This window comes from Rattus rattus, chromosome 9, assembly GCF_011064425.1.
Source record: "Rattus rattus isolate New Zealand chromosome 9, Rrattus_CSIRO_v1, whole genome shotgun sequence".
Classification (NCBI taxonomy): Eukaryota; Metazoa; Chordata; class Mammalia; order Rodentia; family Muridae; genus Rattus; species Rattus rattus.
The window spans coordinates 60,873,580-60,901,525 of NC_046162.1; the positions used below are offsets into that span (position 1 = coordinate 60,873,580).

Below are 27,946 nucleotides of genomic sequence, written 5' to 3' on the forward strand. Positions count from 1 at the left end.
GGGAGGCTCCTTCCTCTGTGATGACTCTAGCTTGTGTCAAGTCGAAACACACAACCAGCCAGTACACATGGGTTCTGAGGATGAAACTAAGGCCTCTGTACTTGTAAGATGAGGGAACTTTACCAACTGGTTACCTCCTCAGGCTACAGATTTTCCTGTACAAGACCTTTGGAAACAAGTTGTGCTCCTCTGGCTTCTGAGAGATTATTCTAGAGGCTTGCTTTCTTCCATTGTGTATTCCTAAACTGTTTTGGAATACTATTCTGGTTCCAAACCTGTCCCCATACTGTCCCAGGTGCCCCATTCAGGTATCATCCCTAGACTATGCTAACACAAGCCTCCCAACCCAGAGCTGATGCCCTGTGTTAATGCAAAATGACTCACTGGTCCCCCATTCTGACTGATGTGACCAAGAGAGGCTTTTCCTAGGATTTGTGTCTTCCTGGAGGCTGAGACTGAGGGTCCCCAGCCCTGCCCGCTCTTCCCGTCTGGACTGGAAATCTCTCGGCCCCTCTCCTAAGTGGAAAGTATGACACCTAGGAAGAAAGAGGCTTGAGGACTCGGTAAGCTCTTCTCCTTTCCAAGGTCATGTGTCCTGAGCCCATTACTGCCACATCTTTCTCTTCTGGATTCTCTCAGTCCCCTCCTGCATCACCTGTTTTAACAGCTCAATACCTAGTATGGGCCCGGGATTATATAAGGCCCTGCTCCCCACCCCACTGAACCCCACCCCCGATTCTGACCCTCCCTTCTCAGGTATCTCAATAAGCATGGACCCTGTTCTAGTGATGCTCATTAGCGAGCCGTGGAGCCTGTCAGTCGTCACGATAAGGAACAGCCGTAACAGTTGTAAGAGGTGCAAGCTTGGGGTGGGCATGGGGGGCGGGGTTTCCAGACCTTGTTCTCCCTAGGCTGGGCAACAGCATGGGCTCACTCTTCCGTCCACGTCCACTGTGGGTCCTTCTGCCGCCCTCCTCCCTCACCCTGCGCTCATTAACCAGGCTCCTGGTTCTCTTCAGGAATCACATTTTAATCCCAGCTAGTCTCCTTTCCAAACGCAACTGGCTTTTTGGATTAGAAAGATTGCTGGGTGGAAAGAAAGTGTGGTTGCTGTCTTTTTGTTGTTGTTGGGTTTTTTTGTTTTTTTTTTTTTGTTTTTTTTTTTTTTTGTTTTTGTTTTGTGGTTCGGTTGATTGTTTTTTTGGGTTTTGCTTTTGCTTTGTGGTATCATCAGGTCTTGGAGTCCATCTCTGGATCACCACTGCTGGATGTAATTAGTTGACTGAAAAACAAACGAACAAAAACAAAAGACAGGAAGCAAGACAAGTTAGTCGTTTCTGGGCGCTCTGCTTTGAGAATATTGTGAACTATAAAAATGAGGTAAAAGAGCAGCTGCTCTTCAGCCTAAACTGCTGAGAATCCACCCAGGCGGCCTCCCCATCCCTGCCATTTTATACAGTGATTAGGAGTCGCCAGCTGGTAGTCTGGCCTGGTGACTCAAGTCTGTAACCTTGGCTACTACTTGGGAAGCTGAAGTGAGAAGATCTCAAGCTCAAGACTTGCTTGAGTACTGAGTGAGTTCCAAGCAAGCCCAGATGTAACAAGATCCTGCCTCAAACTCAAAAAGTAGGAGGCTGGAGCCCAGCAGGCCACGGGGTAGTACAGGCCTTGAGTCCCAGCACAGCACTCTGGAGGCTGAGGCAGGCAAATGTCTATAAATTCAAGACCAGTCCAGTATATGATCGAGTTCCAGGACAGCCAGAACGACACAGAGAAACCCTGTCTTGAAAAAGAAAAAGTGCTTGCTTGCTGTTTTTCCAACACCCACACCAGACAGCTCACAACAACCCCCTGTAATTCCAGCTCTAGGGAGTCCATTGCTGTCTTCTGGCCGCCTCAGACACCCACCCATGTGCAAAAATACATAAGTAAACTCCTTTTAAAGTAAAACGATTTTTTTTAAAGGAGGGTAGAGTAGATGGGGGACAACAGCCCAGGAGTGGAGCATTTGACTAGCATGCACAAGGCCCTGGGTTCAATTCCCTGTACCACAAAAATAATGTCAAAACAAGACCCAGAAGTGACTTTGAAATGATTCCAGTTCTCTCCCTAGACCTATGCTAAGAAATCCTCCTTGGCTTCCACAGGCACAGGAAAACCTGCCCTCAGTTAGCCAGAGCCCCCTTGCCTCTCACCGTGAGTCGGGAATATTTAGAAGAGGCAGGCTGGCAAACATTCGTGAGACCTGATGGGACAAAGCACAAGTCACTCATCTGGCAGTTGCTAAGGATACCGGGGGTGGGGCTAGGCCCTTCCCGGGGCTAGACACAGATTAAACCTCCTGCGAAGAATCTCCACTAGGAAGCCATTCTGTGGTCCCAGACTTTACAGGGCTCAAGTTGTATCTGCCCATAGCCTACAACATCCCCCCAACCTTTTCTGCCACATCCTAGAAGAGTGGCTGACACCTACCCAATCGCTCTAGTCAGAAGCTTCCTTGCTGCCTTAGGTTGGAAGAAATTCATTCCAGGAGGAGGCCACTTAAGGACAAGGGGGCCGGGAAGGGTTAGACAGGACAGGAGGCAATGGAACTTCTAAACTACAGGACTGGGATGGGTGTAAGGGGCCCCCTCACCTCACGCCCTCGCAGGTCGCATACTCACCAGGGCCTGGAAGGACTGGAGGTTTATCGCACACTTTACAGGCTTGCTGGCAGTCTTGTTGAGCTCCCGAGGATCTAGTCTGGGATCCTTGCTTTTGGGTGTCCTTCTGGAGGCTGTCCTTGAAGGTGCTCTGTGTAGGAGGGTCGGGCTCCTTTTGTGACTTTGGCCCAGGTGGCTGTGCTTGTGCCTGCTCCTGCGGCTTTGCCTGCTGCTGTGGCTGTGTAGGTGGTGGGCATTTTGCATCCTGTTGTGTCCCCTTTGCATCCTGTTGTGTCCCCTTTGCATCCTGATGTGTCCCCTTTGCATCCTGCTGTGGCCCTTTTGAATCCTGATGTGGCTGAGATGTTTTCTCAGAATGCTGTTTCTTCTCTTCCGGTTTTTTTGCTTCCTATCAAGAAACACCCAGCAAGTGATCACTCACCTACGGAATAAACTGGGCCGTGGAGCAAGGGAGAAGTGTAGATTGTGAGAAGTGTCTTTATCCCCTGAATTGGAGGCTGGAGCTAGGGCCGAGGCTGTTTCCATTCTCCAGGATAGTAGCCTAGGCATGGTTCTGAATAGCTGGGCTCCTTTGCTTAACTCATGGCCAGGAAGTGGCCCAGTCTCAGTGTCTATTTACTGGGTTGGAATTTAGCATTGAAAGCAGCTGTTAAAGCCAGAGGATAAAGAGCTGTTCCTGGGGTTGGAGAGATGGCTCAGCGGTTAATAGAGCCCTGTCTACTCTTCCAACGGCCAGCAGCCACACGGTGGCTCGCAACCATCTATCCGATGCCCCCTTCTGGTGTGTCTGAAGATACTTACAGTGTACTCATACATAAAACAAATAATTCAAAGAAAGAAAACCACAATAAATAAATAAATAAATAAATAATAAATAAATAAATAAATGTGATTATCATTTATTAAAAAAAAAAAAAAAAAGCAGTTCCTGGGGCTGGAGAGGAAGCTACCTAGTTCCATCCACATTAGCAGTTCACGACTGGCTGTAATTCCATCTCCAGAGTTTAATAAGCATATTAAAACAGGTTTTCTGGATGTGGTCACACTTACTATCGCAGAACTTGGGAGGTAGAGACAGGAGGATTGCCACAAGCAAGAGGTCACCCTTTGGGTGCTAAGAATCAAACCTGGGTCCTCTGAAAGAGGCTCTCTCTTCAGCCTCCGTCTTTTATTATTTTTAATTCTATGTGGGGGGGAATATGTTGTATGTTTGTGCAGGTGCTCCGTGGAGCGGAACAGTAGTGCCTGCACTCTTTTTTTTTTTTTTTTTTTTTAAAGATTTATAATGTATACAGCGTTCTATCTGCATGCTTGCTTGCAGACCAGAAGAGGGCACCAGATCTCATTATAGATGGTTGTGAGCCACTATGTGGTTGCTGGGATTTGAACCTCTGAAAGAACAGACAGTGCTCTTGGCCTCTGAGCCATCTCTCCAGCCCCGTGCCTGCACTCTTAACTACTGAGTTATCTCTCCAGCCACGGGTACACTGAATTATAAGCATTTGAGCTCCGGGCTTAGAGATGGCTCATCAGTGAAGAATGTTTGCTGTCCTCTCAGGGGAGCCGCATTGTTTCAGCACCCATATCAGGGAGCTCCCAACCACCTACATAGTCTACATAGTAAACTCCAGCTTCAAGGAATCTGACACTTTCTTTTGTCCTCTTAAGGGTGTGCAAACATGCACACACACATGTGAATGTACACACACACACACACACACACATACACACACACACACACACAAAATCTGGGTGGGACTGAGGTTCAATTCCAAGCACTACATGACAACTCACAACTATGACACCAGTCTTGGGATCCAATATCCTCCCCTGGCACCGAGTATGTACATCGTACATAAACATCCATGCAAGCAAAACACATTTCAGGCATGGTGAAATATACCTTTAATCCCAGTACTCAAGGAAAGGCGGGTGGATCTCAATGAGTTCCAGTCCTGTCTGGTCTACATAGTAAACTCCAGGCTAACTAGGGCTATGTGGTGAAATTCACTCAAAAATTCTTTCTCATAAAAAAGCATTTGATCTTCCAGACAGGATAGCACATGCCTGTAATCCCAGTACTTGGAGATGGAGTTGGGCAATTTGATTATTAGGTTAGCCTGGTCTACAAAGGACTATACAGTGAGACTTTGTTCCCCTCCCCAAGAAAATACAGTTGAAACCTCACCCCCTGCCGGGGGCTGGAGAGATGGCTCAGTGGTTAAGAGCACTGACTGCTCTTCCAGAGGTCCTGAGTTCAATTCCCAGCAACCACATGGTGGCTCACAGCCATCTGTAATGGGATCTGATGCACTCTTCTGGTGTGTCTGAAGAGAGCAACAGTGTATTCTTATAAGCAAAAATAAATAAATCTTTAAAAAAAAGTTTAAAAAAAAGTCACCCAAGTTATGCCAAAAATGCTTAGAAATTTTTCCCAATATGTAAATTGGATGCTCTAATTTTATACATGAATTAAACTCATGAACTTCAGCTCCTCATCCTCGCCAGCCACGCTTCTGAATTCTGTAGGGATTCAGAAGCGCACAGGCTGAGGGCTACACCAGATGGCACAGCTTTCAGGCCAGATACATGCTCTGCCCTGAACTAGTCATTGGAGGCTGAGGTAGGAGGAGGAGCTTTTGAGCCCGGAAGTTCATGGTCAACCCAGGCAATAGAGACCTGTCCTCTTCAAATACCCTCTTGGTTACAGTCCCCTTTTCCACTAGCCTATGACAGAAAAACTGAGCTCACTTGCCTCCTACCCGAGCAGACAGCACTCACAAGCTAGCGATCCACTCCCAGGAAGTCCTTCATCCTTCCCCACTTCCTGTTGCCCTCATGGTGGACCCTGCTAAACCAAGCCCCTCTCCTGCACCTGCTCTTGCTGCTGTGCCATTAACGCCTTCCTCCGGTCCAATGCCATCTGCCGACGCCGAGCCTCCCAGTGGTAGGCACTACCCATGATGGTGTAGTAAAAAAAAAAAAAAAAGAAAAGAAAATCCCAGCAGGGGGTGAGAGCAGGAAAAGCCCAAAATGAGGCCACTGCACCCAAATGCCTCTGTTGCCTCCCACCCCAATCACACCTGCCTGTTACCCGGACCACCTCACAATGTGGCCACTGTGGCCACTACCAGGGCAACTGGGCAGTACCCAGTTATGAAGATGACTCCCCTGGGTGCTGGAGAAGGAATTTATCACCCTTTTACTGAAGTGTTGGGGGTCTAGGCTCTTCATGGGGAGCATCTGTAAGTCCTCCAGAGTCCTGAGGAGGAAAAAGATACAGCCCCTCCTCAGCCCTCTCAGTAGGCCCCCCGAAGACAGAGTGGCAATAAAACTTGTGCATTTTTCTCTTCTAGTATCTCTCAAGAGACTGGCCAAGGGGTTTCCGGCAGTAGCTCCTGACGCACTGATGGCCCTTCCCTCCTCACAAATTGTCTGGAATTTTCTTCCCCAGCACTCTCCTATGTCTCTCTCCATTCTTCCAGGAACCGTTTGTACTGAGTCAAGATGAAAGGAAATACAAACCTCAACTGAGCTTCACTCGTGTGTGTGTGTGTGTGTGTGTGCGCGCGCGTGTGAACACACATGTGTCCCAACTGAGCTTCTCTGCGAAGGGTAGGGGTGAGGTAACCTCGCACCTCCAGCTATCTGTAGTGGGATCAGCTGGAGTTTGAGTGTCAGATACAAGCTTAACCCTGGTTGTGTCACCAAGCTGAGGGAACTTGGGCCGGCCACTCAGTGTCTCAGCCTGCCCTGTTAAGCATGCTGGTGTGCCTGGAAAATGCCTGCCTTCAAAGTGGGACCCTGTGAGAAGCTGCTTGGTCTTGCTGGATCTTTGTCCTTCAGGAAAAGTGTGATGATCCCTTCCCCAGCACCAGGGGAGTCATCCGCATGACTGGGTACTTTAACATGATTGGATAAAAAGGGTGAAAATGAGACTTGTCACTGGTGCCTTGCATGCGGGTCAAGTTACCACTGATCTATCTCCCACTGGTCCTCTCTTTATTTTTAAGTTTAAGATCGGTGTAGAACTTCCGGTCAAGATGTAGAACTCTACCAACTTCTGCCTTAGGGTTTCCATTGCTGTGAAGAGACACCATGACCAAAGCAACTCTTTTTTTTTTTTTTTTTCCGGAGCTGGGGACCGAACCCAGGGCCTTGCATTTCCTTGGCAAGCGCTCTACCACTGAGCTAAATCCCCAACCCCCAAAGCAACTCTTTTTAAAAGATTTATTTATTTATTATATATATTTATTTATTATATATGTCCACTGTAGCTGTTTTCAGACACACCAGAAGAGGGCATTAGATCTCATTACAGATGGTTGTGACCACCATGTGGTTGTGGGATTTGAACTCAGGACCTCTGGAAGAATAGTCAGTGCTCTTAACCACTGAGCCATCTCTCTGGTCCAAAGAATAATACTTAACTGGGGTTGGCTTTCAGTTTCAGACGTTTAGCCCATTGTCATCGTAGTGGGCAGGACCACTTGCAGGCAGACATGGTGCTGGAGGAGCTGAGAGGTCTACATCTTGATCCAAGCCAAAGGCAAAGGCAGCGAGAAGGAGACTCTCCTCTGAAGGCAGCCAGGAGGAAGGTCTCATCCTCACTGGGTGGAGCTCGAACATAGAAAGAAACCTCAAAGCCCGCCTACACAGTGACACACTTCCTTCAACAAGGCCACACCTTGTAATAGTACCACTTCCCTTGCGCCAAGCATATTCAAACCACCACAGCCCCTAAGGTGGGGTAGGTTGTTGGTTGTTTGGTGTTGGTCGAGGTTTGTTAAGTAGTCCTGTGTAAGGAAGGAACAAGAAAAAAGTAGATATCTTGCCATCGAAGATCAAACTTGCTCCAAGGACTCAATTCCCCTAATCAGCAGGAAGCAGACTAAAGGTATCACCCCCTTTCCTCTCTATCCTTTTTTCTTTCCTATCTAGTGTTAGGGGGATGACAGTGTGGAAAAGGGGTGGAGAAGGGTGGAAAAAACTCACAAAGTAGCAAACACCACCTACAGAGTCTCACTAAGTTACCAGCCTGGCCTTCAGCTTGAGGCCTTCCTACCTCAGTCTTCCAGTAGAAGGGCCTCACTTCCTCTTACCATTTTCTATATAAATGTTGTTGCCACTTCATTTTGAGACAGGACCTCACCCCAGGCTGGCCTGGAATTCTATTTCTCAAGCTGGCCTAGAGTTTGTAACATTCCTCTTGCCTTAGCCCCTCAAATTCTGGGACATTCTCGTGAGTCATCGTGCCCCAGTTTTTAGAGTCAGTTTATCCAAAGAGAAGCACGATGTGAAAATGGATGTCCACGCTGGGCCACTAGACCCATGGCCTCTTCTGTATCCTTTGCTTATAGAGAGTGGTTTCTGATTTCGTGTTCTTACAGATTTTGCGGGTGGACGTGTGCATCTCTGCCCCTGTTTGCTTTTCCCATGCCCTTCCCCCCACCCCATTTGCTTACTTGTTTTGTTTTATTCTGGTTCGTTTTCTAACGGAGAGAAGTCAGTCCTAGAGATGGATGCGTGGGCGGTAGGGAGGATCCGAGAGGATCTGTGAGAAGAGAAACCGTGATCCAAATTACTGTATGAAAAAAAAAATCATTTTCAGTAAAATAAAAGAGCTGGCTAGCTAGACTATATGGCACAGGGAGCTGCTGCAGTCTGCCTCAGTCAGTGAAGTACAGAGCAATTGAAGACAGCAGATGTCAGTCTCTGTATACAGGCATGCGGTCCTCACATTAAAAGAAAAGCAATATCAGGCACAAGCTTCAGTAAGTGGAGGCTTTATATTCTTTTTTTTATTATTTTTTAGATTTATTCATTTATTATATATAAGTACACTGTAGCTGTCTTCAGATACACAAGAAGAGGGCACCAGATCTCTTTACAGATGGTTGTGAGCCACCATGTGGTTGCCGGGAATTGAACTCATGACCTCTGGAAGAGCAGTCAGTGCTCTTAACCACTGAGCCATCTCTCCAGCCCGAAACTGCATTATCTTATGTACCCACCCAATGCTCTTGTACAAATGAGCAGCGATGCTTTCTCCTGGTATAAACTACATGCTGCGTCCCGAGCAGCTCGTATCTGAGAAGTAAAGTAAAGTGGATGAAATCAGACACAGAATACAAGCCATCCTCCTGATCTAGTGCCTCTGTCCTGCAAAAGTTAAAGGAGAAAATGTTGGCCCCTTAAAAGACAAAACAAAAACCAAATCCTCTTTTTTTATAGCTATTTATTCCAGATTGAAACATGATCTCCTCAGGGAAGGGGATGGCTCATGCAACTCACAGAAAATTACAAAACACACAAGAAAATTATAATCATCCAGAGGCCTGCCTCTCAGGTCTGCCTGAGGTTGTATAGCAATACGCAGCTTGTTTTGATTTATTTTTTTAATCTATAGGGGAGGTGGGAGGATGGCTTAGTAAAGTGGTTGCTTGGCAAGCATGAGGACCTGAGTTCGTATCCCTAACGCTTTGGTGTGGTGGTGCATGCTTATAATCTCAGTGCTATGGAGACGCCCAGACAGGTTGATTCCTGAGGCCCAGGCCAGCAAGCCTAGTCTACTTGGTGACTTCCAGGCTAGAAAGAAACTGTTTCAAAAACAATAGCTTGGAGGTGGTGGTGGTGGTGCAAGCCTTTAATCCCAGCACTTGGGAGGCAGAGGCAGGTGGATCTCTGAGGTGGTGTACAGAGCAGGTTCCAAAACAGCCAAAGCTACACAGAGAACCCCTGCCTCAAAAAAACAACAATAAACAATAAACAAACAAAAACCCCTGCCCCTCACAAACAAGGACCCCTGCAAGAGCTCCACTACACAGGGCAACAATAGGATATCCATGAGGAGACCCGGTGAGGATCAAGTATTGACAGTGTAGCAGAAGCCAGAGGCCTCGAACCACACCCTGCAAGAGTGAGCTGTCCAGCCCCCTAAAACAAAGGGGTTTTTTTTAGTTTACTCCTGGAGAAATAGAATACAATATTTTAAACAATAATACATTTTTCAAAACTCTCTTTATGTTTGGGTGATACATGTGACATAGGCTGGCCTTAAGCACTGTGGGAAGGAGGAGGGGATCACCACAGCTTTCATGGTGAGATTTTTTTTTTTCTTTTGGAGGAAGGCTGCAAGGGCAGAGGGCAGATATGAAGGGATGGGGAGATGGAATGAGATTGGAGTGCATGATGTGAAATTCACAAAGAATCAAAACGTTAAAACAACAAAAATAGGGCTGGAGGGATGGTTCAGTGGTTAAGAGCACTAACTGCTCTTCCAGAGGTCCTGAGTTCGATTCCCAGCAACCACATGGTGGCTTACAACCATCTGTAATGCTCTCTTCTGGTGTGTCTGAAGACAGCAACAGTGTACTCATATACATGAAATAAATAAATCTTTAAAAAACAAAACAAAACAGGAGGTTGGAGAGATGGCTCAGCGGTTAAGAGCACCGACTGCTCTTCCAGAGGTCCTGAGTTCAATTCCCAACAACCACATGTTGGCTCACAACCATCTGTAAAGAGATCTGATGCCCTCTTCTGGTGTATCTGAAGACAGCTACAGTGTAATAAATGAATAAGTCTTAAAAAAAAATTAAAAAAAAAACAACAAAAATAACAAGGTGGATGGTGGATGGCGCCTGAAAAACAATATCCAGCACTGACCTTTGTCCTCTACATGCACAAACACCCCATGCACACCTTCACCCACACTGCATGCCCACCTGCACCCACACCTGCATGCACACCTGCACGCACACCTGCACACAGCATAAAATCCAGCTGTAGGATCTTTACCAAATCAGAATACAAAAAGCTTTAAAGGGTAATGAGCTGAAGAAAATATATCCAAAGAAAACACTAAGAAGATAAAGCTGGCAGAGTGGTCAGAGTGGTAGTGGCACGTGCCTTTAATCCCAGCATTGGGAGGCAGTGGATCTCTGTGAGTTTGAGACCAGCCTAATCTATAAAGTGAGTTCAGGGAAACCTTGTCTGGAAAAACAAAAACAAACCAAAACAAAAAGATAAAGCTGGTATAGAAATATTAAAATCCGACAGAAATATGTAGCCTTTTTTAATACCCACGTTAGGATTGGCAAGATAATTCAGTGAATAAAAGCACTTACAATCAAGCCTGACAACCGGACTTTGATCCTGGGGGTCCACAAGATAGAAGGAGAGGAGAACTGAATGACTCCTTTACATTGTCCTCTGATCTCCACATGTGTCCTGTGTCATATACATGCCCCCCACTCGTTACCCACACACATTAATTATTATAAGCACAATATTTCTTAGATTTATGTATATGTATGGGTGTTTTTGTTTTAATTTGTTTTGTTTTTGTTTTTGTTTTTGTTTGAGACAGGGTTTCTTTGTATAGGCCTGGCTGTCCTGGAACTCACTTTGTATACCCAGCTAGCCTTGAACTCAGAAGACCCACCTTCCTCTGCCGTCTCAGTGCCACCACTGCTTGGCTATATATGGGTGTTTTGTCTGCATGCTTGTGCATTATTTATACAGAATTCTGCCTGCATGTATGCCTGCAGCCCAGAAGAGGGCACCAAATCTCATTACAGATGGTTGTGAGCCCCCACGTGGTTACTGGGACTTGAACTCAGGACCTCTGGAAGAGCAGCCAGTTCTCTTAACCTCTGAGCCATCTCTCCAGCCCCAAATTATAGACAGTTGTGAGCTATGTATATATTAGTGTTGAAGACTGAACCTGAGTGACCTGTAAAAGCAGCCAGCATTCTTAGCCCTGGAGCCATCTCTCCAGCTCCCTAAAACAAAAGTTTTTAAGCTTATTCCTGGAGAACTAGAATACATTTTTAAAACAATAATACATTTTTCTAAAAACCCTATATTTAGGTGATACGTGTAACCACAGGCTGACCTTAAGCACTGTGGGGAGAAGGAGGGGGATCTCTTTAGGGCATCCTATCTCTTGCCCCAGAGATTTGGATAAACAGACTGGATGCTTGGGAATTTGAACTTCGGTCTTTATGCTTGCATGGCAAGTGCTTTATCCATTGAGCCTCACCCTGTTTCTTGGGCTTCTGTGGTTGTCTGGGCCCAGGAGGCTCTAGATGCATTGTGAACAACCAGGATCTCTTGAGAACAACTTAGCCCAGGCGCTCAAATCTCAAGAGGTTCAGCACAGAGGACAGCTCCTCTCGCTTCAAGGTAGGATAGGGGGTTGGAAACTGGGTGCTCAGGGAGGCAGAGCCCTGGCATAATCCTAGAGCCCATTAGTCTGGCCTCCCGGGTTTGCATGAGAAGACACCTAGGAAAACAGAGAAATAGTTCAACCAGGTTTACACAGCAAGTCAACTGAGAGTCGGAGGTGGGGCTCCAAGTCTACTCCTCTGAACCTCTTAAAGGCTCTCAGACACCTGGTCCCCATGACACAGTGACACAGCTAGAGCTCGAACCAAGGTCTCCCAAATGAAAATCGAATGTTCTTAAGAATGGAAAGGAGACAGATTTTGTAAATTTTGTAAAGTTTATTTTATATAAGGGTGTTTTGCCCTTATATATGTCTATGCAGCTGGAGTTATAGATAGTTATGAGCTGCCTTGAACCAACTGAATCTGGTTCCTCTGGAAAATCTCTTTAGCCCCATAGTATTTACTCTTAACCACTGAGCCATCGCTTTAGTCCCCAAGCATAGAATTTAAAGGACCACAAAAATACAAGTGCCTGATGCAAAGGAAAGTGGGGACTTGTGACAGGAAAGGGGAGTGGCTTACAGTGTTCAGGAGCTGAGAAACGAGAGCAGGTTGGACAGACTGGAGATTTGAAGAGGTCATTTCAACTGAGGGGCCATGCTGAACTGGCTCTTCAGAAGACTGAGAGGTTGTATAGTTAGACTGAGCTGGCATGGGAGGGTTTGCAGGAGTCTGGGGACCACCAGAATGCAGGTAAAGACAGATGTCTGGGACACTCCAGACAGGTCAATTTATGCCTCACAGACACAGCTCTTACTAAACATAAGTGGAAACCCCCCCCCCAGGTTCTGTGGGCAGAGCAAAGGGAGAGCATTCACTCCCTGGTCTAAACTCAGAATTAGGATTCAAGGTCTGGTGCTGGACTTCCTGCAAGCCAGACCGGGGCCATGTAGAAAGATGTTTAGGGCTGATGAGGCTTAGTGCATGAAAGGCTATGGGAAGGCCCCTGACTTGAGGCTCTAAAGACCTCCCAAGCCCACTGCTCTGTCACTGTATCCTTGTCTGATACACCACCACTTAGGCAGACCTTCCCTGAACTAGGAAGATTGTTCTCACCTCTCTTGAAATTTGGGGTCTATCTTGAGGTCCAGAAGAATCATGTGGGTCTGACTGATAGTGATGCCTGTGACTTTCAATGAAGTTAAGACAGAGACACTAGACAGACTAATGCTGAGTGGTAGATTGGATCCTCAGTCTCTCTGTCTCTGTCTCTGTCTCTGTCTCTCTGTCTCTCTCTCTCTTACACACACACACACACACACACACACACACGCACACAGAGAGAGAGACAGAGAGACAGAGAGACAGAGAGAGACGGAGAGACAGAGACAGAGACAGACAAAGAAAACCATGCAACAAACAAACCGCCCAAAACAAATGACACACAGAGAGATAAAGACAAAACACATCCAGAGCCTGGCATGGTGACACACTTGTTAATCCTAGCATTTGGAGGCAGATGCAGATGGGTCTCTGAGTTCCAGGACAGGCAGGGCTATACAGAGAAATCTTGCCTCAAGAAACAAACAAAACAAAACAAAACAAAACAAGACAAAATCAGGGAGTAAAGGCTCACGCTTGTAATCCCAGCACTTGGGATGCTGAGGCAGGAGGATTTCAAGTTTAAAGCCAGTATGGACTATAACAGGGCACCAGACCTTAGAAGGCCCCCAGACTGACTACATGATAAACGTACCGTTCAGGCTGTAAAACTCAGCACATAGACAGCATCAATTGCCTAAACTAAAACAAAGGCCTAGTCTGTCAAAGTCTGTATTCTCTAAACGTACTAAGCTTGCGTTGTGGCGTCTGTAGTTTTGCTTCTGACTAACTGTTCTTGTTAACCGAAGTATGCCAACCCAGAACATGGCCTTTGTGCTTAAAAGAACACCCTGAGAAAGACTGGGGGCTACACTGGGATCCTGAACACCCTGTGTAGTTGCTGGACTGCTTAATAAAGACTTTCTGGGCTGGAGAGATGGCTCAGTGGTTAAGAGCATTGACTGCCCCGGCGAGAGGCAGCGGCAGTGATGGGCGGGTCCGGGGATCAGCTCGGAGGCGGCGGGCCCACCGGCTCTGAACAGATCATGAAGACAGGGGCCTTTTTGTTACAGGGTTTCATCCAGGATCGGGCAGAGAGGATGGCTGGGGAGACACCTGAGCTGACCTTGGAGCAGCCGCCCCAGGATGCATCCACCAAGAAGCTGAGCAAGTTTCTCAGGCGAATTGGAGATGAACTGGACAACAACATGGAGCTGCAGAGGATGATTGCTGATGTGGACACAGACTCCCCCCGAGAGGTCTTCTTCCGTGTGGCAGCTGACATGTTTGCAGACGGCAACTTCAACTGGGGCCGGGTGGTCGCCCTTTTCTACTTCGCTAGCAAACTGGTGCACAAGGCCCTGTGCACTAAAGTGCCCGAGCTGATCAGAACCATCATGGGCTGGACACTAGACTTCCTCCGGGAGCGGCTGCTTGTCTGGATCCAAGACCAGGGTGGCTGGGATGGCCTCCTCTCCTACTTCGGGACCCCCACATGGCAGACAGTGACCATCTTTGTGGTTGGAGTCCTCACCGCCTCACTCACCATCTGGAAGAAGATGGGCTGAGGCCTCCTGCTGCCTTGGACTGTGTCTTTTCTTCATAAATTATGACATTTTTCCTGGGATGAATGGGGAACGGGGAAAGGCATTTTTCTTACTTTTGTAATTATTGGGAGGGGTGGGAATGGTGGCCTGGGGGAGGCGCCAATAAACCTCAGATCCATTTTGAAAATAAATAAATAAATAAATAAATAAATAAATAAAAATAAAAAAAAATAAAAAGAGCATTGACTGCTCTTCCAGAGGTCCTGAGTTCAAATCCCAGCAACTACATGGTGGCTCACAACCATCTGTAATGGGATCCGATGCCCTCTTCTGAGTTGTCCGAAGATAAATAAATAAATCTTTAAAAAAAAGACTTTCTATTGGCATAAACCGATGTTCAAGCAGTCTTCTCTGGTGAATGCCCCATAACTCAAACTACATATTGAGTTCCAAAACACTGTATCAAAAAGAAAAAGAAAAAAGAAAAGAAGGAAGACAAAAGAACCCAACTCACATCACAGAAAAGATTCTCAACATATGAAAAGCTTTTAGAAGCCAGGCATTGGAGCAGGAGGCAAAGGCAAGAGAATTCTGTTGGTATCAGGAATTGCCTTTACTCCAACAGCGACACCTTTTTCTTTTGTCACTGTTGCCATGGTAACGGCCATACATTCCCAGAAGATCTTTTGACTCAATTCTCACCTCCACCTGGGAGTAGATATATCACATTCCAAATAAAAGGCAGACTTCTGCCCTCCTCCTCTCTTTCTCTTCTTTCTCTCGCCCCTTCCCCTTGTCTCGTTCTATCATTAAATCTCTCCACATGGAACCGTGTTGGTTTGGTGTGCTCTACCCGGTCGGGCGCGGGCCGATATTTAACAACGATATTTAATAATAACAAATTCCAAGTTTAAAGTTAGGCAGGGCTAAAAAATACCTGCCTATAAATTAACTACTTAACTAACTAGCTTTTCTTGTGTGTATTGTGTGTCAACCATGTTGTCTTCGAAAAAGGTGGAAGGAACACCAGATTCCAAGAAACCCATTAAGTCGTCTTCTGCTTGTTCTTCACCTGTAACAAAAGAGGAAATCTACTGCCGCTCATTTAGGGCGGCTACGGTGGAGTTGACTGTCAGTGGCCACGCCCACGACTGGGCGGAGCATGCAAATTAGATGGAGACCATGCTTCTGAGGGGAAGAAATGCAGGGGTCCCACACGCGTGTGAAGTTTCTTGTGAAACCTGAAGGCATTAGACGGTTGTAGCAGAGTCCCGTAATTTTCTTGGAAAGGTGGGGGGGCACAGCATATGAGACAGAAATTGCGCCAACGCTCACCACGAGTTAAAGTGGAACACTGAGAGGATCACACTACCATAGTTCCAATCTGCGGTATCGCTTCTCGGCCTTTTGGCTAAGATCAAGTGTAGTATCTGTTCTTATCAGTTTAATATCTGATACGTCCTCTATTCGAGGACAATATATTAAATGGATTTTTGGAACTAGGAGTTGGAATAGGAGCTTGCTCCGTCCACTCCACGCATCGACCTGGTATTGCAGTACCTCCAGGAACGGTGCACCCCCTCCGGGGATTCTAACACTGGTTTTAAGATGAGAATTGATGCTTTTACGTCTTTATTTCCTAACCTTCCTCCTGCCCTTTCGCCCTAACTTTAACTTACCTCCTCTAATTACTTTTATTTATTCTTCTGTACGTTCTTCTAGTCTAAAGATTGTTACTAACTGCTTTACCTGTAGTTGTCTTTTAACAACAATGGTAGGTAGGAAACAGACAAACGTTTGAAATTTTATCTGTCAGTACCATCAATCAGGTTTGTAGGGTTTTTGTTTTGTTTCGTTTTGTCTTGTTTTTTGTTTTGTACTATGAAAGCAAAATGTGGTTTGCCATAAAGCACTAGTCTGTGATATTTATGTTATGTGTAGTGGAAAATCAAGTCTTAGATTCTTTATCATAGTGTACACATTGTATCCTAAGGGAAAAATGCTTCTTGACCCCAACCAAACCCCAACGGGTTTCCATTCTTCCAGGAACGGTGCATCCCCTCAGGGAATTTTAACACTGGTTTTAAAAAAAAAAAAAAACAAAAACTATTTTTCAACTTTTGGCAAAAGCAAGAAGGGATACTTAGAGCCGGCCGAGAGGACATAAGCCTTTAATCTCAGCAACTCAAGAGGCAGAGGCAGATAGATGTTTGAGTTTGAGGCCTGCTCTATTACACAAAGAACCCTGTCTGGAGGGGAGGAGTGGAGCCATTTACTGAACCACAGAAATGAAGGGTATTGGAGTGGGGCACCCTAAAAAGGAGCTGAACCCACTCAAGACTGTTGGCTATTCATGGACACTTTTCCCCAAACGTGGGCTGCATCCCCATCTACATACAGGCATCTGGCATGTACAAAGCTCTGTTAATCCACAGTGTTCCTCAGAATACAATTGGGGCATAGACAATTGCAGCCCAAGGGCAGGTCATTGTGAGCACAAGGAGTGTCTTTCAGAGTTACCCCCAAGAGGTCAAGTTTCCAGAAAGGGAGATAGCAAACAGGAGAGCCCCATCCTGCCCAGATCTTACAAGGACACCTTGCCTTCTGGAACCATGTGAGTTTCTAAAGTTTGGACAGATTGCACAGTTCAAATAAGCATACTTCCAAGAGATGGGTGATGGCACAAAACCAGGGTTTCAGAAGACTGGGATGGCCAAGAACACCAGTCTTCTCAAGAGGGAGGAGGACCATTAGTCAGAGAGTGATTTGGGGCCAGAGAGTGCATGGTAACTTGTCCTGTAGATCATCATGGAAGACCTTGGGCTGGCTAGGAACTAAGGCCAAAAAGGTAGGCTTGGGCGCTGAAGAGGGCCACATACTGGGACCATTGTTAACCTAAGAGCACCCTTAGCGGCTTAAAGGGTCAAGCCAGACCTTCCAGGGTCTCTCTGTCTGTCCCTGTAAATGCTGAGGGGCAGGTGGAAGAACCCTGGCCTTTGTTCTCAGTACCACATAAGGGGAAACATAACCATGTGATAAGACCAGCCCCCATCTCCTCTCACAAATTAAGCATTTTGATAGGACACAATCCAGCTATTTTACAGATGATCTCTTCAGCTCCTTTTTAGACTCAAGATGCCTATCCCAGGCCAAAATAATTCATAAGACTTAAGTGGTGCTAGGCAGTGGTGGCCCAAGTCTTCAGTTTCAGCACTCAGGAGGCAGAGGCAGGAAGATCTCTAAGTTTGAGGTCAGCCTGGTCTACAGAGAGTTCCAGGACTTCTAGAGTTACACAGAGAAACTCTGTCTCAGAAAGCCAAAAATAGGGCTGGAGAGATGGCTCGGAGGTTAAGAGCACTGACTGCTCTCCCAGAGTTCCTGAGTTCAAATCCCAGCAACCACATGGTGGCTCACAACCATCTGTAATGGTATCCGATGCCCTCTTCTGGTGTGTCTGAAGACAGCTACAGTGTACTCACATACTAAATAAATAAATAAATCTTAAAAAAAAAAAAGAAAAAGAAAAGAAAGGAAGGAAGGGAGAGAGAAAAACACTGTTACAGATTTGACTCTTTGGTGCCTCTTTGAGCTGGTTCTTGTGTCCCTTTGACATTCCCAATCCATACCTTGAGCACTTTTTTGTTGAGGCTCAGGAATCACCACACAAGCCATACAAATGTCGATCTCAGTCAAAGAGATAGTTTATTGAATGTACAACCCCAAGACTGATTGATCAGGACCACAGAAGCCATGACTGACTGCTTTGACTTAATCGTCTGTACAGGTGAGCCCTCAGGGTCCAACTGTCGCCACCCTGAACGGCGGTGTTACAGATTCACGATGTCATGGCCAACTTTTAGTGGGTGCTGGGAATCCAAATTCAGGTACTCATTTTTTTCAAAGAAAGGCACCGGGCCATCTCTCCAGTCCTGTTAATTCTTCCATTCTTTTGGAAGAATTGATTTACTTGATTTACTCAGTCAAGAAATAATCAGGACTCTGATATCTATAATCAGCAGACAGACAAACAATCAAAACTGGGCTTGAGTTGGGAAGTAGTGGCCGAGTCTTTAATTCCAGTAATTTAGGAGGCAGAAGCAGGCAGGTTTCTGGGAGTTTGAGGCCAGGGCTACAGAAAGAGAAACCATGTCTCAAGAAAAGGAGGAGGAAGAAAAAGAGGAGGAGGGAGGAGGAGGAGGAAGAGAAAGAAGCCCATAGTACCTGGGCAGTGGTGTCGCACACCTTTCCTCTTGGCACTCGGAAGGCAGAGGGAGGCAGATCTCTATGAATTCCAGGCCAGCCAGGGGCTACACAGAGAAACCCAGTCTCAAACAAACAAACAGACAAACAAAATGAAGAAAAAAGAGAAGAAGAAAAAAGAGAAGAAGAAAAAAGAAGAAGAAGAAGAAGAAGAAGAAGAAGAAAGAGAAAAGAAGAAGAAGAAGAAGAAGAAGAAGAAGAAGAAGAAGAAGAAGAAGAAGAAGAAGAAGAAGAAGAAAAGTAGTTTCAGAAGGGTTGAATGTGGCTCAGTTGCTAGAGTGTTTCCCTAGCATGCACAAAGCCCTGGATTTAGTCCCAGCATCCCATGAAACAGAGTGTAGTGTCACAGACTTGCAATATGGGCCTAGGTGGGAGAGTGTTGGCAAGAAGATCAGGAATTCAAGGTCTTCCTTGGCTACATAGAAAGTTTAGACAGCCTTGGGCTACACAAGATCCTGTTCCCTCCTTCACCCTTCAAAATTAAAATTAAAAAAAGGTTGGGGGGGTGGGCTAGAGAGATGGCTCAGTGATTAAGAGCACTGACTGCTCTTCTAGAGGTCCTGAGTTCAAATCGCAGCAACCACATGATGGCTCACAACCATCTGTAATGAGATCTGATGCCCTCTTCTGGTGTGTCTGAAGACAGCTACAGTGTGCTCATATATAATAAATAATTAATTAAAAAAAAGATTGTGGGGGTGGGGGATTTAGCTCAGTGGTAGAGTGCTTGCCTAGCAAGCGCAAGGCCCTGGGTTCGGGCCCCAGCTCCGAAAAAAAGAAAAAAAAAAAAAAAGATTGTGGAATATAATAAATAAATCTTAAAATCCGGGAGCCAGATTCCCAGGAGCCAGATGTAGTGGTGCACATCTTCAGAGGCAGGCCGACCTCTGTGGTCTACGTAATTCCATGTCTAAATTCCAGGACTCACTACTTCCTGAGACTGTATAGAAAAGAAAGGAGAAGGGTAAAAAGGGGAACTAATGGGATGGGGAAAGGGGAGAGGAAGCGGTAAAGTGGGGGGATGGAGTGAGAGAGGAGAGACCCCGCCCACCGAGCGTGCAGGCCTGGGCCAAAGCATCCCACATCCCGCGTGCTTCCTTGCCTCCTGCCTCCTCGGAACTTGCTAACCGCTAGCCTAGCCGTTATAAACCGCCACCGCACAGCCACCACACGGCCTCCGCCACCACCACCACCACCACCACCACCGCCACTGAGGAGCGAGGAGGAACAGCGCTGGGTAGTCACAGTCTACAGAGCCGCCCTTCACTGGCCTCCAGCAAACCCCAGGTCGAAAGTCCTGGACACTCCAACGTTTCAATGCCAAGATTCGCAAGTGCAAACGAGACCAAATTAGATGTGCTTATCCACCAGGCTGCATTGAAAAGTATCAACCAGAAAAAATGCGCGGCGCGGCGCAGGAGGTGGGTGAGTTGTCCATAATTTGCGGAGGTTGGAGGAGAAGCAGCTGTTGGAAGTGTCCCAAGTCGAGCTCCAATAGAAGGGAGCAGTTTGTTACCCGTTGAGAGATACCTCCTCGAATTGTAGAATCTTTTTATGGGGCTGGGGAGATGGCTCAGGGCTTAAGGGTATTGTTGCTCTTGCAGGCAGTAACTCCAGTTCCAGGGGATCTACCACCCGCTTCACAACTCCAAGCACGAACATGAATATTTATGAGGTAGGTGCCATTGGTATGTTTATGACAGTGCAGCCTGTCATAAACATATGACAAGGTTATGATAAGGTCAGAGGCAGGCAAGGAAGCTCAGCCTACTCCAAGTCAGCAGCAGGCTCCTGCCCAGCCTCCAGAGAATCCACCATCTCAACAAGGGGCCCAGGCTGCAGCTACATGGCTATCTGTGGAAACACAGCTTTCTACTACTCACTGCTTGATGAGAGCTGGGAGCCCCATCTGACCTGCAAAGCGCCCAGGAAATACAGCAAGATTCTATAGTTCAACAGTAAACTGAAAATCCAGTAAGACTTCAGCCTCTGGGTCAAGAATTACACCCTGGGGGTTGGGGATTTAGCTCAGTGGTAGAGTGCTTGCCTAGCAAGCACAAGGCCCTGGGTTCAGTCCCCAGCTCCGAAAAAGAAAAAAAAAAAAAAAAGAATTACACTCTATATAGGCTGGAGAGATGGCTCAGTGGTTAAGGGCACTGACTGCTCTTCCACAGGTCCTGAGTTCAAATCCCAGCAACCACAACCATCTGTAATGAGATCTGATGCCCTCTTCTGGTGTGTCTGAAGACAGCTACAGTGTACTTATATATAATAAATAGTCTTTTTTAAAAAAAATGTTCACCATCATAGCTTGCCCCACATTACAGTGAAGCCTGTGGATATGGTGTTTATCTTAGAGCCTACCAAGAATGTTGAATCTAGTTGGGATTTAGCTCAGTGGTAGAGCGCTTGCCTCATCGAGTTTGCAAGGCCCTGGGTTGGGTCCCCAGCTCTGAAAAAAAAAAAAAAAAAAAAAAAAAAAAAGAATGTTGAATCTAATCTGGTCCAGCAGGAGTCCCCAGTGTAACCTCCAGTGTATGTTGAGGGGGCTGAACCTTCTTTCTAAGGGAGGGGGGGGAATAGCCAGCCCAGCCCCTTGAGTTTCCCAGGCAAAGGCTGCTAGCTGGTAGTTCCAGCTGAAACCTCAGAATTTGCTGAGGAGCTTAAACCTTCCCTAATCCACCCTGAAAAATGAGTGGAGTCTCCAGAGAGCATCTTGAAGTGACTTTTTTTCCCCTCAAGGTCACAGTCAAGGTCAACATTTAAGGTTGTCCAGAGTGACTATTAAACCTTCAGATGTGGAGCAGGGTATGGTGGTGCGAGCCTTTAATCCCAGCACTCAGGAGGCAGAGGCAGGGGAGTCTAAGTTTGAGGCCAGTCTGGTCTACAGAGAGAAAGTTTCAGGGAGAAACACAGAGAAACCCCGTGTCAAAAAAAAAAACAAAACAAAAAAAAGAATAAAAGAAGACCGACTCCTGGGGCTGGGGATTTAGCTCAGTGGTAGAGCGCTTGCCTAGGAAGCGCAAGGCCCTGGGTTCAGTCCCCAGCTCCAGAAAAAAAGAACCAAAAAAAAAAAAAAAAAAAAAAAGGGGCTGGAGAGATGGCTCAGTGGTTAAGAGCACTGACTGCTTTTGCTCTTCCAGAGGTTCTGAGTTCGATTCCCAGCAACCACATGGTGGTTCACAACCATCTGTAATGGCATCTGAGGCCCTCTTCTAGTGTATCTGAAGACAGCTACAGTGTACTGTATATGAAATAAATAATTCTTAAAAAAAAAAAAAAAAAAAAAAGAAGACTGACTCCTGTTCCTCCACGTCATGTCCAAAGTCTGCCTGGGATCTTCCAAAGTTAGTGCTGAAAGTTTCCTAAAACCACAGCTAAGCACCTGGACCTGGAGCTCACAACATCCCCAGGGCCTGGGAAGGAGTCAGGCTTGTTTCAGCTCATCAAGGAAGACCTATCATCAACACAGCGAAGTTTCTCCACTCAGTCAGACATTCTCTTCAGCCTCCAAGGTTCACTAAAATTTGTTCACCATGATGAAACCATGATGAAAGTGTTGTTACTGGTACTTTAAGTTATCGCTGTATTTCTCAGAGGGAAGCTGGAAGATGTAATGTTAATGCCACTGATTATTCTAATGTACAAGATGTAGATAATAGCCTGGGCTCTTTGCAAAATGATGGGTCCTCCACCCTCCTGATAACTTGAGCTACAAAAGTGAACTCTACTTTTGCAGAAAATCTGCTAGATGCAGAAATTGATGAGGTTCGAGAGAAAGAGAAAACCGCCATGCTTGTGCAGCCGTCAAGCCGTTTAGGTCCCAAATTCAAACGAGGAATATTTGAAAAGAGGTGGGAACCTGCCCGGGCAGACGAAGACAGTCTTGCAGAGATCGAGAAGGCAGAGAGAAGGCTCCTCAGCATGAGCAGGGCCCCCGAGGGGACAGGAAGCTTACGGAAGAGGCACTTCAAGGAGGTGAGAGTCAAGAGCCTGTGGAGCAAGCAGAGCGCCCAGACGCCTGTGGAGAACAGCGCCAAGGACAGGCAGCTCCGGAGCCCACCCTCAATGGAGCTGGAGCACAAGCTGGAGCAGAAGCCCAGGGCGTTAGTGGAAAATTCCTTCCCTTCAGAGCCCTTACTCCCAAAGGATCATGGGAAGGAACTCTCTTCCTCCCTAGGACCGGCCCTGGTAGACAAGGCTCCCATTCCAAAATCGCTACCCGAGTTTCTAGACAGACGGAAAGACTTGTCTTACACCATTTTTGTTTTAGAAAGTGCAAATGCTAATGTGAAGAGAGCAAAGGGTTCTAACCCAAATTTACAACCTGAAGAGAGACGTCGAAACCTTAGGAAGAAAAAATCTCATTTCCAGTTGATGCAAAGAGGCCAGGGGCAGCATCCTCTGCAGTGAGGAGTCTGGTAAATTCCCCTGCACAAGGGGTCTTTCCATCTTTAGGAGACCTGAGTTACCCAGAAAGGCCCTTTTCAGAATCATATACTGCTTCAGAGCCTTCTACAGAAAAGCCTCTGGAAGAAAATCAGGCTATAACAAATAATGTTGAAGAAAGTATTCTCAAACTAACGGTCACTATCCCTGAAGAAATTATATCAGAAAATAAACCTCGTGAGAAACCTACTACAGGTTCTATTGTGTCTACATCCAACTTAGTTCCAACCGTTCAGCAAACCAGCAAGCCACAGTCAGACTTCACTGTGGGGTCTGATACGCATGCTCCTTCCACAGAAGTTGCTCACCCATCGCTGATGTCACCAGGAGAACAGTTTGAATCCCATCTAAACCAGCAACTGCGGCCCCTCATCCCCAACAACGATGTGAGAAAGCTCATCTCTCACGTTATCAGGACTTTGAAGATGGACTGCTCTGACCCTCGTGTACAACTGGCCTGTGCCAAGCTCATCTCCAGAACAGGCCTCCTGATGAAGCTTCTCAGTGAGCAGCAAGATTTCAAGTTATCCAGGACTGACTGGGATACAGACCAGTGGAAAACTGAGAACTACATCAATGAGAGCACAGAAGTGCAAGGGTCTGGAACCAAGTCAGGTGCACTCAGTGCCGGGGACACCAGACCCCCAGTCTCCCCATGAGCTAACATGTCTGGCTTAAGAAGGAGTAATTTCTTTCTTTCTTTCTTCTTTTTCTTTTCTTTTTAAGATTTATTTATTTATTATATAAGTACACTGTAGCTGTCTTCAGATACACCAGAAGAGGGCATTGGATCTCTTTACAGATGGTTGTGAGCCATCATGTGGTTGCTGGGAATTGAACTCAGGACCTCTGGAAGAGTAGTCAGGTGCTCTTAACCACGGAGCCATCTCTCCAGCCCTCTTCTTTTTCTTTTAAAGATGTATTATATATAAGTACAGTGTAGCTGTCTTTAGACACACCAGATGGTTGTGAGCCACCATGTGGTCGCTGGGATTTGAACTCAGGACCTCTTGAAGAGCAGTTAGTGCTCTTAACCACTGAGCCATCTCTTCAGCCCTCCACCTCTCCTTACAACCCAAGCCCTAAGAGGACAGACCTCTCCAGCCCGAGTAATTACTTTCTATCCTTCACATCTTTGTTGCTGAACAAAATGTGTCCTTTTACTTTGTAGCTCACAAAAGTTCCAGGATACAGTGTTAAAAACAAGCTCATCTATGACTGTAGCAGTGACCATTTTAACTAACACTTCCTGTCTCACTGGAGTAAGGACGATTCCAGGAAGAAATTTCCAGAAAGAAAAATTCACACTTTCAAATGATGTTTCCAAAAAGGTCAGCATCCTCTGCATCGAGAAGTCTCAGAAGTCCCCATCAGGAGGGGCCTTTTCATCTTCAGGAGACCTGAATTCTCTGGAGAATTCTTTGTCAGGATTACATCATCTTTCAGAACCTTCTAGAACAGTGTTTTTCACCTTCCAGAGTGACCCTTTAATACAGTTCTCATGCTGTGGTGACTCCCCAACCATATCCTTATTATATTGCTACCTCATAACTAACTTGGCTACTGTTATGAATCACAACGGTCACACCTGGTGTGCAGGATGTCAGATATGTGACCCACAGGCTGCGAATCTTTGTCCTAGTGGTAGCATTTCTACAGAAGCTCAGACTGCAACAAATAGGTATGAAATCCGGCAGAGGCTGAGAAAGCAGGGTGAAGCAGAATTCAGGGCTCCCCTTCTGTTTTCTAGGTAGAGCTTTCCTGACTTGAGTGGCCACTGTGGCTTGGGGATTTGCACACGAGGAGCCACACATGAGAAAAACATGGCTCAGGACTTACAGGACAAGGAGTCCTCTGGAGAGGAGATTTCCAATGAGGATACAGGGGAAATGGCTGGTGGAATTAAACCTTCCCAGCTAAAATGAGGCGCGCAGGACAAGTTTATTCAGTCTGTTAGAAGCTTTGGCATTGCTCGTGAAAAGCCAGCTGAGACTCTAAGAGAGGCAGCCCCTCAATGGGAAAAGAGAGTTGTCGTGGTGGAGTGATCCCATCCTGCTTTAACCAACAGAGTAAGGTTTTTGTTGTTTTGTTTTTAAAGATTTATTTACATGAGCACACTGTAGCTGTCTTCACATACAGGCCAGAAGAGGGCATCAGATCCCTTTACAGATGGTTGTGAGCCACCAGGTTGCTGGGAATTGAACTCAGGATCTCTGGAAGAGCTATCTCTCTAGCCCTGTTTTGTTTTTCAAGAAAGAGTTTCTCTGTGTCACTGCCCAGGCTGTCCTGGAATTCACATTGTACACCAAGCTGGCCTCGAACTCCCAGAGATCTGCCTGCTTCTGCCTCCTGAGTGCTGGAACTAAAAGGCATGCACCACCACACCCAGCCAGAGTAAGTTTTTCTTCCTCTGTCACATGAAAATTAGGAATAAATTACTTTTAATAGATTTGTGATCTGGGTTGGGGATTTAGCTCAGTGGTAGAACGCTTGCCTAGCAAGTGCAAGGCCCTGGGTTTGGTCCCCAGCTCCGAAAAAAAAAAAAAATAGATTTGTGATCATTTACAAGCCTTTTGTAAATAAAAGAAAACATGCAAGAGCGGACGATGTGCCTGCTAATCACAAAAATGCTGCCATCCGGTGATGTAAGGACCGATGCCAGTCACCGATAGCCAGCGGCCTTGGGCCCCAGAGGAGTCGTGTCCTGGGAAAGCACAGGCCAGCATGGCTGCTATGGTTCCAAGTGGAGTGACAGGCCCGCTAGCCCTCACCTGGCTGGTCAGTTGGCTGTGCAGGGGACACCTCCCAAAGCTCCTTTCTGAGCACTGTGGCCAGGTGTTTCTCCCTGCAGTGACGTCAGAGGGGCAACCTAAAGCACAGGCATAAGGCACGAATAGACATGGAAAGCAGTGGGAGGCACCCTGGGAAGCAGCAGGAGCCACACCCCTGCCCCTTAGGAACAGTGTGCTCCTTACCAAGCCCTGTGTTGGGCCTCTAACCTCTAGTGCCACTTAACCAAACAGTGGATGCAGAGCTGACTACAGTTGTCATCCTCACGACTGGAAGGCTGGCATTTGGAACTCTGAAGATAAATCACTACAAGTTCAATATCTTCAGTGTGGAGCGCACAGTGAGTTCCAGGGCTTCCTAGACAAGAGAACAAGACCTTGTCTCAAAATTAACTGTTGACAGCTTGGCCGGGGGAATGTGGTGGGTGGCGTGTAGGCGGAGAGGAGCCTACACAAGTGCCCTAGATCGTGCATCCAAACAAGGACTTAGCTTTTTTTTAATTTTATGTATATGAGTACACTGTCGCTGTTCTCAGACATACCAGAGAGGGCATCAGAACCCATTACAGATGGTTGTGAATGACTATGTCGATGCTGGGAATTGAACTTGGGACCTCTGGAAGAGCAGTCACTGCTCTTAACCATCTCTCCAGGCCAGGATTTAGCTTTTTAAGCCACCCTCCATTTTACCGCCCTGCTACAGGTTCAGGAAGATAATAAACACAGTCTGTGCTGGTATCTGTCAATCCTATACCAGGCTCAGAGCTAGACACTTTGGTTACAATGTTGTGACAAGGACACAAGCCACTCTGCTCAAATAGCACTGGCCACAAAGACAGTAGCTGACAAGAAGAACAGAGCTTGTACTCCTGAGCTTCCCAAAGTCTAGACCAGCATTTCAGGAAGCTAGGGACCCCTGGATTGGGAGAAGAGACAGGCGGCTAAATCCAGAGCAAGACTGTGTCAGATGTGACAGTGGCTGTGTACCAAGAAGAGGTTTGGTTCTGTGCTTAGTCAGTGTAAGAGAATGCCTGGAGACAGAGAATTAAGTTGGTGTTTTAGAGGATGAAAGGAAGGCGGGAACCATGTGAAAGCCGAGAAGCTCGGCCTTTCCAGATGTGTCTGCATTAAAGCTTGACAGTCTTGGGTTGAAAGCATACGAACCGTGGTATAAACTGCTGTTTAAGCGGTGAGAAGACATGACCCAGCTGGGTGGGGGACAGACCTTTGATGCTGGTCCCAGAGTAGAGGTCATGCAGGAGGAAACTGCAGGTACCAACAGACTTAGCAGGAAGCAGGAGAATGCGGCCAGGAGGGCTACCGAGCAGAACCTTTGCTGACTCAGCAACTGGGGAGATCATGGGAAAGATGGGCTTCACAGCCTCATGAGACGTCACCAGCCACTTTCTTAGTGCTGCAGGTAGGTGTCGCCTGCTTCCCCATCCCTATAAACACGAAGAACCACTCGGATCCCCCCATCTTCGGGAATTGTATGGCGCCTTCAGCCTGCAGGCATGATTGACTGCTGAAATGTATACAGTTTTGTCACATAGCCCAGGCAGAGGCTTGAGAATGCAGAGAAAAAAAAAGATGAATAGAGACCTGAGGTGGCCATGAAACATCCAGAAATGGTACACCAGAGAAGAGACTGAACTATCTGAAGAAAACCCAGTACCCAGTCACCCCTGGAGGGCATTGATAAAGGCAACTCTGGAGCCCACGCCCTATGGAGCTAAGGCAGCAGGCCAAGGCTCTGGAAGTTAGTGGGGAAATCCAGCCCAGAAGCCTCCTTCACAGAGGAATACAGGGCAGCGGACTCCTCTCAGTGGAAACAGCCCGTGATGAGACGTTTTTTTTTTTTTTTCCGGAGCTGGGGACCGAACCCAGGGCCTTGCGCTCGATAGGCAAGCGCTCTACCGCTGAGCTAAATCCCCAACCCTCGACGAGACGTTTCCATCTGTAAA

General features: G+C 46.7%; 3 protein-coding genes and 1 non-coding gene across 4 annotated transcripts; 3 read left to right on the top strand and 1 right to left on the bottom strand.

Annotated features, from left to right (window-relative positions):
• Positions 1-1,255: 1,255 nt before the first annotated feature.
• On the bottom strand, positions 1,256-5,625 carry Ccdc200 (coiled-coil domain containing 200). Its single transcript, XM_032912433.1, has 4 exons — positions 5,539-5,625; positions 2,664-3,051; positions 2,196-2,245; positions 1,256-1,282 (listed from the first exon to the last, which is right to left on the bottom strand). The coding sequence occupies exons 1-4, from the start codon at positions 5,623-5,625 to the stop codon at positions 1,256-1,258; spliced, it is 552 nt and encodes a 183-aa protein (XP_032768324.1).
• Positions 5,626-13,923: 8,298 nt separating this feature from the next.
• Positions 13,924-14,575, top strand: LOC116909471 (apoptosis regulator BAX-like). The gene has a single exon (XM_032913059.1). It carries the CDS (start codon positions 13,927-13,929, stop codon positions 14,503-14,505), a length of 579 nt encoding a protein of 192 aa, XP_032768950.1. The 5' UTR covers positions 13,924-13,926; the 3' UTR covers positions 14,506-14,575.
• Positions 14,576-15,875: 1,300 nt separating this feature from the next.
• On the top strand, positions 15,876-16,066 carry LOC116910745. The gene has a single exon (XR_004389258.1). It is a non-coding gene; the product is annotated as a U2 spliceosomal RNA (small nuclear RNA).
• A 4,524-nt stretch (positions 16,067-20,590) lies between these two features.
• LOC116909055 (leucine-rich repeat-containing protein 37A-like) lies at positions 20,591-23,852 on the top strand. Its single transcript, XM_032912534.1, is given in 3 exon segments — positions 20,591-20,681; positions 22,484-23,122; positions 23,125-23,852. Coding segments are annotated over 3 exon segments (1,458 nt in total).
• Positions 23,853-27,946: the final 4,094 nt, after the last annotated feature.

What these genes read in the sequence shown, in the direction of transcription:
- Ccdc200 (XM_032912433.1), bottom strand. Translation starts at nt 5,625, where the DNA reads ATGGGTAGTGCCTACCACTGGGAGGCTCGGCGTCGGCAGATGGCATTG. An exon ending in TGGCACAGCAGCAAGAGCAG is followed by an intron (nt 3,052 to 5,538) that starts GTGCAGGAGAGG and finishes GTTTCTTGATAG; the next exon opens with GAAGCAAAAAAACCGGAAGA. An exon ending in TCCAGTCCTTCCAGGCCCTG is followed by an intron (nt 2,246 to 2,663) that starts GTGAGTATGCGA and finishes TTGTCCCATCAG; the next exon opens with GTCTCACGAATGTTTGCCAG.
- LOC116909471 (XM_032913059.1), top strand. Translation starts at nt 13,927, where the DNA reads ATGGGCGGGTCCGGGGATCAGCTCGGAGGCGGCGGGCCCACCGGCTCT.